This window comes from Benincasa hispida, chromosome 4, assembly GCF_009727055.1.
Source record: "Benincasa hispida cultivar B227 chromosome 4, ASM972705v1, whole genome shotgun sequence".
NCBI classification, from domain to species: Eukaryota; Viridiplantae; Streptophyta; class Magnoliopsida; order Cucurbitales; family Cucurbitaceae; genus Benincasa; species Benincasa hispida.
Window position 1 is genome coordinate 46,159,209 of NC_052352.1, and position 13,838 is coordinate 46,173,046.

The following is a 13,838-nucleotide window of genomic DNA, read 5'->3' on the forward strand; positions in this document are numbered from 1 at the left end:
AGGTTCTCATCTTCCTATCACGGCGGAGAGATTTATGTTGGAAGCATAACCGACCACCACATGTTATTATACGTTTTCAGTCCCAATCATATGTTTTCATGACATGTTGCTTGTGATTGTGCATTTGGTCACTACCCTACGTGAGAACTACTTACTGGGTATATTATATACTCATCTTATATTTTTACAGACTTTGTAGGCAAGGACACAGTGTAGATGGCTGATTTGGACGTCGCTCAAATGGCCAACCATCAAACTCACTATTATAGGCACATGCATTTTGTACCACCACGCTAATGTTTTATGGATCCTAGTGTTTTGATAAATAAATTTTTATATAGTTTTTCTATCTAATTAATAAAATTTAGATATGTTCTTTGAAATTTCAACCAAAACTCATCTCATGATAGAAAAGTCTAAGTATGCATGTTGTAGCGGTCGGATCATAAGGTGTAAGGATCTAGGCGTTACATTACTTCTCCTATAATATAAGTATAACAGTAAAAACAAGTTTAAAATTATCATAACTAATAGCTGTAACCTTAATGCAAAAATAAAATAAGATAGAACATGAGACCAACTGTGACCCCAACATTTGATTTTTTCATATTTCGAATTTTATTCTTGGAGCAATTACCATGCTCAGATGTTGGCATGTTTTAAATTTAATCTTCCATTCCTTAATGCACTTACAAAGTACTTCATTTTCAGCATCATTTTTTTTTTTGTATTCTCTCTTTTCGCTGTATGGAAGTAAACGGTATGTGTATGAAACCACCCACCCGACGTACGCGCCCACCATATTCTAGAGTTTCCAAGGCTTGAGTCAAAACATCATTAGGTGAATCATTTTTTTTGGGAAAGTGGATCTCCATTTTTTATGATCTCATCCTAAATGGAAATGATATATATTCAATAACACATATAAAATATTATAATAGTTTAATGCAATCGTAACATTGGTAATCTTACTATTCGGCTGTCGATTTGTTGGACATCCCAACATCATTCTCTTCATACCAACACTCAGAGGATTTTCCATGCAAGGATGAACTAGGAAGTGCTTCACCATGACAAAACCAAATCTAATAACTTTCATCAATGCCATTAAAATATAAATGATCTCTAATATCATTGCTATTATGTCTTTGATAATTTCAACATTTCAAACAAGGACAACGTATAAAAGTACTATTTGTATTGGAAACTCCAAATTTGATGAAGCTTTCCACACCCAACTTAAACTCTTTAGATAATCTATTCTTTTTCATCCATGATTTATCCATACTTATAGTAAGCTAATCTTGGAACTACGAAAAAAAAGTTTACAATATTCCAAATTAGATAACTCATACAACTTATAAAATTTGTATGGAATTGATATTTATAGAGAACTTAACAACTTGAACTCTCAAAAACTTCAAATGTGTGCTAATGTTGTAATGAATAGATGGTTTACTAAATTCAAAATCTTAAGAATTAAATTGTATAAAGAGCAACTACAACTGTTTTTGTATTATGCTAAAGTAGAGTCCGATGATTGCAAATGGGATTAAATGTTTTCAAATTCTAAATGTTCCCATTATCAAAAAAACAATATTCACAATAATTAGAACAAAAATAAGGAATTGTGTATTGTTTAAGCTAGATTGGAAAATAAAATCTTAGTAATTTTACACAAAAGAAGAAAAAAAGTATAGTCAATATTACGAATGAAAATATTCTATTTATCATGTTGGCAAATGCACATTCAATACTATAAAAGAAAGAACACAATCTTAATATCACAATTAGATGAAATTTCATAAAATAGAATTGAAAATGTGGAAGAGTTAAGGTTCTCATGATGATAGATTAAATTTTTCCAAATTTGACATTGAAATAAACTAAATCTACACAGACAAAAAGTATTAAGCCATAGTTCCATACAAATCAAAGCTATTAACAAATATCCAAAATTCCGAATGAAACTTTCCATCAACAGAATCGAATCGCAAAGGAATATACGAAATTAAAAGAGTGAATAAAACTTATAAACCAGAAAACATAGTCGTAATGTCGACAGAAAGAACATGGCAATGATTTGCACAATGTCGAACGTAGCCATAGGGGAGAACGATTAGCACAAACCAGAAAACATCCAACGGACGACGAACAAACATAATGCTGAATGGACGGTGAACTAACAAAATAATGCTTGAAGGTCGAACAGATGAAAAATGCTTGAAGGTCAAATGGACAAAAAAGGCTTGAAGGTCGAACGGACGAATGAAAAATGCTTGAAGGTCGAACTGAAGGATAGAGCTTGAAGGTGGACTGAAAATGGCAGCGGCCACGCGCAAGAGCTTGAAGGTCAATCGACTAAACCTAGGTCATTTAACCCTTTTACTTCTTTAAAATAATAAGTCAATTATTTTTTATATTTTACTTGACACGAAAAACGTGTCACGTAAGATCTTATTATACTTGACACGAAAAATATGTCAAGTAAGAGCTTATTATACTTGACATGAATATGGTTTTTGTGGTTTCATTTGATTGAAGTCTTGTATCTGCTTGGTGTGCTTTTTGATTGCTTTTAGGGGGCTTTTTAGTTGCTTGAAGCTAAGCTCCAATTTATGGAATTATTTGGTGTCTTTTATGTTTTTAATAGTAAACATCATTCGATGCTTTTGTTTCTTCCATAGAACAAGAGACAGTATAAAATTATCTTTGCCCAATGAGCGTCTATGGAGCTGCAGAATGGAATTGTCATTTTATGCATCTAGAAAAAGAGAAGCATCAAATCCAAAATTGTCCCTTCATCTAAGCTCCATTCTTCTTTTTTGGACGTTACAAATTTGACCTAAATGAGCAAATATTGAAATTGTCCCTTCAGCTTAAAGAAGTTACTTCAAAAGAGAATTGAAATTTTAATCACTGGTGTAGCATATGATATACCAGTTAGATTCTTTGATATTGTTTTTGGTTGGCCAGATGTCTTATGATTTTCTAGTGTATAAAAAAAGAGAAATATTATTGATTTTCATATGCATAAACAAAAAAAGATATATATTTTTTGTTTTTTTATTAACAAAACGATGACATACATTAAATCGGTCAATAATTGATAAAAAGTACGTGAAAATCAACATTGAAGATGATGTTCGAGGTCGATTGAAAACCAACATTAAAGATGGTATTCTATGTCGGTCGAAAACCAACATTGAATGTAGCTACATTGAAATGTTGGTCATGTATAATGTCGGTTGAAAACTGACATAAAAGACAATCGACATTGAAGAATTTTTATAATACAATCATTGATATCGATTATAATGTCAAATTTAAACCGACATTAAAGCTCAGTTTTGTAGTAGGATTCAAATTAAGTCCGTGAATGATAAAAATGGCACGGACACTTATTAACTATAAACATGGTATAATGAATGGTAAATTTAGTATATCAATTGTATAATTAAGTCATCTATTAAATATAAAGCATATCTATTGACTGATATACCGAAAATAAAATATATTAGTTATCTAATACAATAACATAAAGTATATCAAATTTACGACTCATGCACCAAAAGGGTAAACTTAGAATATTAAAAAAAATGAAAATCAGATCAAATATTTTTTCTATATTACTAAATTTTAGAAAAAAGTTGCTAAACTTAATTTTTATAATAAGGTTGTCATTCTTGCAACTACCCCTAAACATTACTTTTATATGCAGATATTTGTACATAAAATTTATGAATCATAGCTAATTATGCTAAAATAAAAATACAATTTACTTAAAAAAAAATGACCATAATTCCCATAATTATTATTTTTTTAATTTTCATGGACGTGACGTTTTTATAAAGGATATTTGTAACACATAGTAGAATAAGAGAAAAAATCTAAAAATATATTACATGGATATTTATAATACATAGTAGAATAAGAGAAAAAAATTTAAAAATATATTACATCTTTAAATGGATGAGTTGACTAGTCAATCTTTGATTTTTCACTTGTCTTATCTTGTTGTACACTTTTTTTTTCTTTATTTTTTTTTATTTTTGCTTCTTCCATCCATTTTTTCATTTTTCTCATTTTTTTCTTTCTCAGTTTTTGTTTCTTCCCTTTCTTATTTTTTATTTTATTTTATTTTATTTCTTCCTTTATCCGATGTTTGCTTCTTTCCATTATTTTTTATTTACTTTCATTTCCTTCTTGTTCCCTTTCTTTTTCTTTTGTTTAATTTTTGTTTTCTTTCATTTCCTTCTTTTTTTTTCTTTCTTTTTTTGGTTTTTTTTTAGTTTTATTTTCTTTATTTGGTTATTACTTTTTTTTTTTATTTATTTCTTATGTTTCTGCTTATCATTATTTTTTTATTGTCTTTCCTTTTTTTTTATTTTTCTCTTTTCCTTTTCTTTTTTTATTATTTTATTTTCTTTTTTCTCTGATTTTTTTGCTTCTTCCGTTTCTTTTTCTTATTTTTTTTTATTTTTTTTTTCATTTTTCCGATTTTTGCTTCCTTTTTTTCTATTTATTTTTCTTTCATTTCATCAATTTTTGTTCATTCTCTTTCTCTTATTTTTAAAATTTTTCTTTCCTTTATTTGAATTTTTTCTTCTTTTCCATTTTTTTCACTAGAATTATGAGGTTGAGTTTCGTACCCAAGTCTTGAAAGTACTCAATTCATAAGTGACTTAACACCAGCAAGTCAATCATTAAGTTTGATTATTATAACAAATACTGAATATAAATAACAAATGAAAGTCTATCAGTGATGACCACTAATATTTTCTATCATTGATAGCTTAATCTTTGATTATATTTTCATAACTAATAGTCAGTTATAGAAATTTATCATTGATAGTCAACTTAGTGAATTTAATTAATAAAGTTGAATCTCGAACTAAAATGTAAGTGAATTTCAATAAGTTATCACTAATAGCATGTTTATCAGTGATAGAAGCTATCATAAAAAAGAAAAGGGACTTATAAATGTATGAGAAGGACAAGAAAGCGACGAAAATGTGTTCAATTTCCATGATTAATAGAAGCTACTACTGATAGCATGTTACCAGTGATAGAAGCTAAAACTAATAGCATGTTATCGATGATAAAAGCTACCTGATAGCACATTATCAGTAATAGAAGCTACCCAATAGCACATTATCGTTGATAGAAGCTACCACTGATAGCACGTTATCGGTGATAGAAAACTATCACTAATAGCATGATATCAGTAAGATCATTGATAGCATCTTATCAATGATGTTATCAGTGAAAGAAGTTATCACTGATAACCACTATATGAGTGACGTTAGTGATATCGGTGATAGAACTTAGGTGATATCTATATATCGAGTTTCTTTCAAAGGTGATAACCAGTTATAGAAGTCTATCATTCATAGTCTTAAGTATTAATATTTCAGGGTTGATTCTAATTTATGAAAATCTATCAATGATAGTGACTGATAACCACTATCAGTGGTAGCCATGATAAAAGATTATTAGTGATAGCTATTGTGGTAATCAAAGTTGTTGGGTTTCTTTCAAAGTTGATTACTACTTGTAAATCTATCATTAATAGCCACTGATAGCCTTAAGTATTGATATTTCAAGGTTGATACTAATTGATAAAAGTGAATCAATGATAGTTACTGATAATTGATAGCAAATTAAAAGCTAATATTTCAAGATTATATTAATTTTTCTCAAATTGAAAGTTATCGCTGTTAACAACTATCATCGATAGCAATTGATAGAAGCTATCAACGATAGCAACTATCAGTGGCTATCACTGATAGATGCTATCAGTGATAGCTTTTAATTTGAGAAAACTGGGAAGAAGCGAGCAAAATGATGGCTAGACATGTGTTTTTTTATTATTTTATCATTTTTTGATCTATATATGCAATTATTTTATCCTTGTACTACATATTTTATTATTTTGGGCTTGAATTCTATTTATGCAACTAGCCCTTTTATAAAATCGAGATTTTTATATATCTATCCACATTTTAAACCTTGACATGTAATAGACAAAAAAGAAGAAAAAAAAAATTGGGAAAGGAGATGGCTTGAAACGTAAAATAATGTTCAAAATTGAATTGAATAAAGTCAAATAAAAAGAAAGATAGAAGGCAAATGTAGCTAAAGAGGAAAACAAAAAAGCAAAGAAAATTATGCATGGGTGCTTTAATCAAATGTTCTTCTGAAGAGAGAAAGTAGTATAACTTAAGATTCATAAAATGCAGGATCAATTAAACCAAATAATGTGCTCCATGAAAGTTTGGAGTTAATTAGAACTCCAAATATACGCAATTTGTACTACAATTGACATTAAATGCCTTATGAAAAAAAAAAATCAGCTTAATCCAACAATTTATCATCTTCCATTATGGATCAGTGGCAAAATGTGAACCTTCATACTATCATCAACAATATTTGTGCTCCCACTCGCAGTAAATTGGTTGAATATGGATTCTGAAGCTCCATTGGATGGCACCAAATAACCCACCATGCCCTCTCCTGTGCTCCCTAATTTCTCATTAGCCTCGATCAACCCTCTCAGCCCCTCCAACTCCATGGCCACCTCCTTCATGCTAGGCCGCTCCTCCCCCCTTATTCTCAAACACTTTGTCGCCAACTTCGCCACTTGTTTTATCTGCTCAAAGTTTGCTTCGGTCGCTATTCCCTTCTCCACAACTTCTGTCAAACGATCTTCCTTCATTGCACACATCACGTACATAGCTAGATTCCTCTCCACTTCTGACCCCTCGAAACTCACTGCCTTCTTCCCAGTTATAAGCTCTAGAAGCACTATTCCGAAGCTGTACACATCGCTCTTTTCCGTCAACTCACTGGTTAACAAGTATTCTGGGTCCAAATATCCAAGAGTTCCTTGAACCATCGTGGATAGTTGGGTTTGATCTACTGGAACCAACTTGGAAGCACCAAAATCAGACACCTTTGCAGTGTAATTATGGTCTAAAAGTATGTTTGTTGTCTTGATATCTCTGTGGATAATTGGAGTGGAAGCTGAAGAATGCAAATATGAAATGACTCCTGCAGTTTCTGAAGCTATTCTCAAACGAGCTTCCCATGAAAGAGTATGACGATCACTGGTTTTATCATGGACATATTCGTATAGTGTGCCGTTGGTGATGAACTCATACACCAACAATGGAACTTCTGTCTCTAGACAACATCCTAAGAGCTTAACCACGTTACGATGGTTGATTTGGGACAGAACAATGACTTCGTTAATGAATTGGGATGTTTGGGATTGGTCCACTAATTTTGATTTCTTGATTGCAACTACCGAACCGTCGTCTAAGACTCCTTTGTAAACAGTACCGTAGCCACCTTTTCCGACCACTGCGCTTTCGTCGTACTTGTTTGTAGCCTTGTCAAGCTCCTCTCGAGTGAAAATTCTAACCATGTCAGTCGATGTTTGCCATTGAGAAAGATGTTGTTGAAGCATCAAACCACCATTTTTCTCAAAAAACTTCTCCTTCAGTTTAATGAACTTCCACTTTCTGTAACCTAAGTATAACCATGTACTCGCAATTACTAGAACTGCGAACCCCACAGTAAGTCCTGCATTTCATTTCACCAATAACATAAACATTTTTTGTAATGAAAATTAGTATGACAAGGCAAAACCAAGTACCAAAAAAAAAAAAAACTAAACTTACCAACGATGATTTGAACAAAAGACTTGGATTCTCGAGTGCAACCTTCTCCCCCACGTCTTCCATCTCCTTTAAAGCCCTTTGGGCAATTGCAAGTATAGTTTCCTATTCTATTAACACACTCAAAACTGCAGTCATTAAGACTTTCATCCTTGCATTCATCAATATCTGTAAAAACCATAAATGTAACACAATAATAATGTTAAAAACCAAATTACTATTTTTCAAAACACAATACCTACCGAGTCCATCCCACTTATGTTAAACAGAAAATTTCAAATTTCAAAATGAAAATGGAAAATAATTTAATGGAAGGATAATGATTAGGTGCAACCCATTTTCTTTACAGATTTTATTTGGTGTGATGTCTAAATTGCAGATAAGGTTTTTTCTAAATAAAATCACATGCATAACGATTTGAACTTTAGCTTATTAAGAAGGGTTGAGCATCTATCAAATAGCAATTTCCATAATTAATACCCTGTCTGGTAATCATTTCGTTTTTGGTTTTTTACTTTTAAAAATTAGTTTTATTTTCTTACCGTTTCTTACAATGATTTGCATATTTTAAAAACAAAAATAAGTATTTAAAAGTTATTTTTTTAGTTTTCAAATTTTTGTTTGTTTTTCTAAACCATTGGTAAAATGTATTAACAAAGGAAAAAATTTGGAGTAGAAGTAGTTTTTATAGGCTTAATTTCCAAAAATGAAAAATAAAAAATCAAATGGTTACCAAACGGGACATAAAATGACATTTTCTTATACTACTATATAAAAACACGTTGAAGTTGAGGAGCGCCGGATGCCCCTAATGGTTGCCCCAAATCCAAAAAGAGAACAAAAATTATTTTAAAGAAGAAATAAGAAGGATTTGTCACTTGAAAAGTTATGATTAAACAATAGGATTAGATGTACAAAAAGAGCAATACTTTGGTGCATCTTAAGATGCATCTATCTCTATATATCCCACTATCACCGCACACATGAAAAATGAATTAAAATATTTCAAAAAGAGAAGTAAGAAGAATTTTGTATGTTGAAAATTGTGTTATTTGGTAGAATACACAAAGATAGGTGCTATCCGAGATGTACCCGAGTATTTTCGTAAAAAAATTAGTGTAATTTAATATAGTATTGATTATTTTAACTAGGAAATCGTTAATATGTTTTACCTTGACAACCTTCGGGGAGATACGGATTCCCCTCAAAACCTTCCAAGCATTGGCAACGATATCGAGATGGATCATCAAGCAAGTCAACCTTGGTGCTATTTCGGCCACATATACAATTAGTTTTGTTCTCAGCGGTTACACAAGTATCGTTACTAATAGCCCAATCAAGCACTGCCAAAACTCTGTTTTCAGGAAAATTGCGTATATACTTTGAAGAGAAGTTGAAGCTGTTTTGTTCAACTAGAAAAGCATACCCACAAGGATTAAAACTCGACACATTAACGTCATTGTTTAAGCTGCTGACAGTGAACTCCAAATGGTTAAGGTTACTGGGAATCTCCAACTGACAACACCCATTGCCGGAGCAAGCCCCATCTTTTACGGACCCAATGTCATCACACAACGCCACACATGCAGTTCTAAAGGATTGCCCTTTTATGTCGCGGCCGAAAATATGAGCGAACGTATTGCAGCCCATTGCGATGAACTTGTTTTTGGTTCTGGAAATAATGTAGGAAAGATCGAGAAAGACGTTGGAAAAAACATCGGGACCAATCTTTGGAGGATGGCATTCTTGGGCCACCAAGTTCAAGATTTGGAGCTCCCCCGAGATGGATATATTTGTAACAGGAACGCTGCCGCCCCGTAGAAATGCCTTTGGAGAATCTTGACGAGTTGTGCTACAGTTAATGAAGAACCTTTCATTTAGATAACACCCTTCCCTCGTCCCAAATGGATATGGAATCTGCAAGTCGCCACACCATTCGTCGCACCCGGGTAAGGCTTGAGAAGCTACCGTTGCTGTTGTGTTCGTTGTGGCCGTTACGACGACAAAAGCCGATAATAAGATGGCTAGTATTTTAACCGCTGTGAGTCGAATAAGCGTCTCTGTTGGACGCCCCATGTCTCGAATAAGAGCCGCGTTGGTGAATTTCAATGGAATTGAAGGTTGTGAAAGAATGAAATGGAACTTGGTGTTTGATGAATTTAAGGACGTGATTCTTGTGTGAAAAAGAATTAAAATTTTATTTATGAAAGGGGAAGGAAGGTGACTACCAACGATGTCTGTTGATCGTATTCCTATAATACGACTATACGCAACTGCTACATGGAATATTCTAAGACTAAGAGATTTTTTTAGATGACCCAAATTTTATGCTCAAAACACTTCGATTTTGGAACAAGGAAGGATACATTTTACTAGTGGTATCAAAAACCACTTGCCGAGGCTTATTTTAAGAGTTGTGAGCACCAGCACAGCACAAATATAAGAGAGAGGACGGAGGTGTACGAGAGCAAGAGATTAGTGAGGGAGGAAAAATTCTAATGTATAGGAGAATTAATGTGTAAGATTTTTTTGAGGAAAAAAAAAAAAAAGAATTAGTTGAACGTGTTGGATTAGTTGAAGCGAAGGGTAGGGAGTGACGCAAACAAAATGTTATATAGCTATATTTACAAAAAATAAAAAAATAATAATAAAAAAAATAAACAATTTTTATATCGTATAATTTGGTTCATCTGTACAAAAATCATCTTTAAATTATGCCTAATCAAAATAGTCTAGATTTTTTTGGATCATGATTGCTTGCTTAAAAATATTTGGAAGCTTTTTTCTTTTAAAGAAAATTACCCTTTTATAAATATTATCATTAAATGAAAGGTATTTTTAATATTGAAAAATTAAAGTCCGATTTGATAGCTATTTGATTTTATGTTTTTTAAAATTAAGTCTATACACACTATTTACATCTCCAAATTACATCATTTTTTTAATATATTTTTTACTAATAAAGTACAAAATCAAGTCAGATTTTGAGAACTAAAAATAGTAACTTTTAAAAGCTTGCTTTTGTTTTTTAGATTTGGTTAATAATTCAACCATTGTACTTAAGAAGAATGTAAATCAATGTAAAAAATGGTAAGGAAGTAGATTTAATTTTTAAAAACCAAAAATAAAAAAATAAAATGATTACCAAATCAATGTAAGCAATTTGAAATATTGTTAGATATATAGTTGTTCATTGACGAGACTAAATTAATAAAAGAAATAGTCAATTTAACCCAGATCAAAATTTCAACCATTATGTAATGTTAGTATGTTACTTTATTATAATTTAATAATTAATAATAAATTTAATGATATCTTATTAAATATAAAATATCATAAAACTTTAGTCCATGATCACATGTTCGAATTTTCAATACTAGAATTGGTAAATGTTGACGTCTAAATTAGCAAAGAGACTTTGTCTTTGGTCTTTCGAAGAGATTAACAACAATGCTAAAATAATACAATTTGCAAATTGCGCACATTTATATTGAGTAAAATTTCAAAATGCATGTATTCAAAGAATACAATTTGCCAATTGGACAATATATATTATAAATAATTAAACTTGCAAAGTGCATATATATATATATATATACAAATTGCGTAGATATATAAAATTGCTTTCGATTTTAAGATATTTTCCAATGAAGCACAGACACAGATACGACTATACGATACGGATACGATTGGATACGGTGATTCATCAATTTCTAAAAAACTAAGATACGGATACGTCTAAGGATACATCATTTTGTATATATTTTTTTAAAATATATTTCTAAGAAACGAGGATATTGATACGTTGAAGATACATTTTCTTTTTCTTTAAAAAATTTCTAGGATATAGATCAATTTAGCATACAAGTTAATAACAATAGCATAGAATACAATACAAAAAAAACAACATCTAATATGTTGAAGTACAATAGTTAATAAAATGTAATAGAAAAGTTACTCATATTGCAAAGAAGAAGAATAAGAAGATTAGATGGAGAAGTATGAAGATAAACGAAGAACTTCATTGAATTCTTGAAGATATCCAAATGTTTTATATTTTTGTGAACTTTGTGGGGATTTAAATGTGAAGATGGAGATTAGATGATTCTAGTCTAGGGTCTGGTCCGTTATTTATTTATTTTTCCTTTTAGTTTTGGACTCGAGTAGTGAGCTTTTTAAATAGGTTGTCTAGTTTTAGATTGGAAAAGATTAGATGAGTTGCTTGTCTTTTTTCTTTTAAAAAAAATACGTGTAGAAATAGATACGTCAAATCGCGTGTCAGGTACGTATCTGGAAAGTATATGGATGTACCGGTATTCAATACGTATCTGATACTGATTATTTGCCTCATATGAAGTATATGTGTTTCATAGATATTTACACATCTCCCAACCATAAAAGTTAAAAGTTGATAAAATTATATGGATCATTTCATTTTTTTCTTTTTTGTTTTTGAAAATTAAGCATGTTTCCTCCTAATTTCTAATAATGATTTGAATCCTTCTTAAGTATAACGGTTGAATTTTTAGCAAAATTCCAAAAACAAAAACAAGTTTTTAAAAGCTACAGCCCCGTTTGGTAACCATTTGATTTTTTATTTTTATTTTTGAAAATTAAGCCTATTTCATCCACATTTCTTACAATTATTTGCATTTTTCTCAAGTATATGGCATAATTCTTAGTTAAATTCAAAAAAAAACAAAAACAACTTTTTGAAAGCTACTTTTTTTGTTCTCAAAATTTTACTTGGTCTTTTAAACCATTGGTTAAAAGGGTTAAATATATATAGCAACACTAACTAGTGTAGAAGATTCTTGAAATATCTAATATATGACATAAAAATATAAAATGAGATTATTTTCTAGAGGCATGTTGTAATATGTAAAATAAATATCTCAAAAGAAAAGATCTAAAAATATCCTATGTTTTTCTTAGATTTAAAGAATTCTAGAGAATTCCTTTAGATAAGGATAATCTAAGTATCTAGAATGTTTGTAGGATCCCTAGAATAGCATAGAAAAATCCTTTTACTTGGGCTCCAAGGATCTTGTGTCTATTAAATAGGAGGTGTAGTCACATATGTGAGCTAAGCAAAGCTAGAGAGCTAGTGTAGAAGTGAGTAAGTGTCTTAAGAGTGAATGAGTAATTTCTAAATGTTCATCCTTGTGTATTTCTAAATAAAAATTTCTTTCATCAAAAGAGTTTATTTCTCTTCCTTTTGTTCCAATTTCGTCAACAAGTTGTATCAGAGCCAAGCTAGCATAACTTGTTGTGGTGGAACTTCTGAAGATCGAGTATAGACTGGGACTGTGAAACTTGTTGTCTGGGACATAACTACTCGTGGAATGCATTCATCACTACAAGATGATGGGAGACCTTTAAAGTTGGATGAATCAAGAAGCTTAAGACTCAAAACTACAAAACATTGTCCACACTAAAGTCAGTTTGCCTAAGGATGCTGCTGCTTTGAAGAAATGGAATATCAAAGCAGGTAATGTCATGTTTGCAATCAAAACTGTAGTTGATGAAGAAATGTTGGGGCATATCAATAAATCGAAGACACCAAAGGTAGCATGGGACATGTTTGCCTCACTTATCTCGAAGAAAAATGATGCGAGATTTCAGTTTCTAGAGAACGAGCTCCTGTCAGTTTCTTAAAGGGAGATGACTATCAACGAATACTTCACCAAGGTAAAAAGTATATGTCATGAAATCTCTGAATTAGATCTTACTTCCACTATTTTAGAATCAAGGATGAGAAGAATTATTATTCATGGACTTAAACCCAAGTATATAATCTTTATTACTACCATTCAAGGTTGGGCAGTACAATCTTTTCTAATTGACCTAGAAAATATACTTGCTAGTCAAGAAGCATTGCTAAGAAAATGTCGGAGGTCACAATAAAGAGCAATAATGATAAAGCACTCTTTAGTGGCCAAAGAAAAGGTCAATCAAAAGAATGTTGTTGGGGGGCGGGGGGCTAGTAAAACTAATCAAAATCTTGAAAAAATGGTGAATGTTATAACTGTGGAAAGGTTGTCAAAAGAAAAAAGCAGTAGAAAGCAATGCAGTCACCTCCCACACTGATAGCATCAATGAAGAAGAGTATGATGCAGAAACATGCTTTGCAACATCAGATCCCAACCCTCAGGC

The 13,838-nt window shown here is 31.2% G+C and overlaps 1 protein-coding gene across 1 annotated transcript; it reads right to left on the bottom strand.

Annotated features, from left to right (window-relative positions):
- Positions 1-6,252: 6,252 nt before the first annotated feature.
- Positions 6,253-9,791, bottom strand: LOC120075184 (wall-associated receptor kinase 2-like). Its single transcript, XM_039028379.1, has 3 exons — positions 8,855-9,791; positions 7,686-7,850; positions 6,253-7,587 (listed from the first exon to the last, which is right to left on the bottom strand). The coding sequence occupies exons 1-3, from the start codon at positions 9,756-9,758 to the stop codon at positions 6,374-6,376; spliced, it is 2,283 nt and encodes a 760-aa protein (XP_038884307.1). The 5' UTR covers positions 9,759-9,791; the 3' UTR covers positions 6,253-6,373.
- Between the last annotated feature and the right edge of the window lie 4,047 nt (positions 9,792-13,838).

Excerpts from the sequence above, each read along its gene's own strand:
- LOC120075184 (XM_039028379.1), bottom strand. The coding sequence starts at position 9,758 with ATGGGGCGTCCAACAGAGACGCTTATTCGACTCACAGCGGTTAAAATA. Across the intron at positions 7,851-8,854 it reads TCTCCCCGAAGGTTGTCAAG|ATATTGATGAATGCAAGGAT; the intron begins GTAAAACATATT and ends TGGTTTTTACAG. Across the intron at positions 7,588-7,685 it reads TTTTGTTCAAATCATCGTTG|GACTTACTGTGGGGTTCGCA; the intron begins GTAAGTTTAGTT and ends AATGAAATGCAG.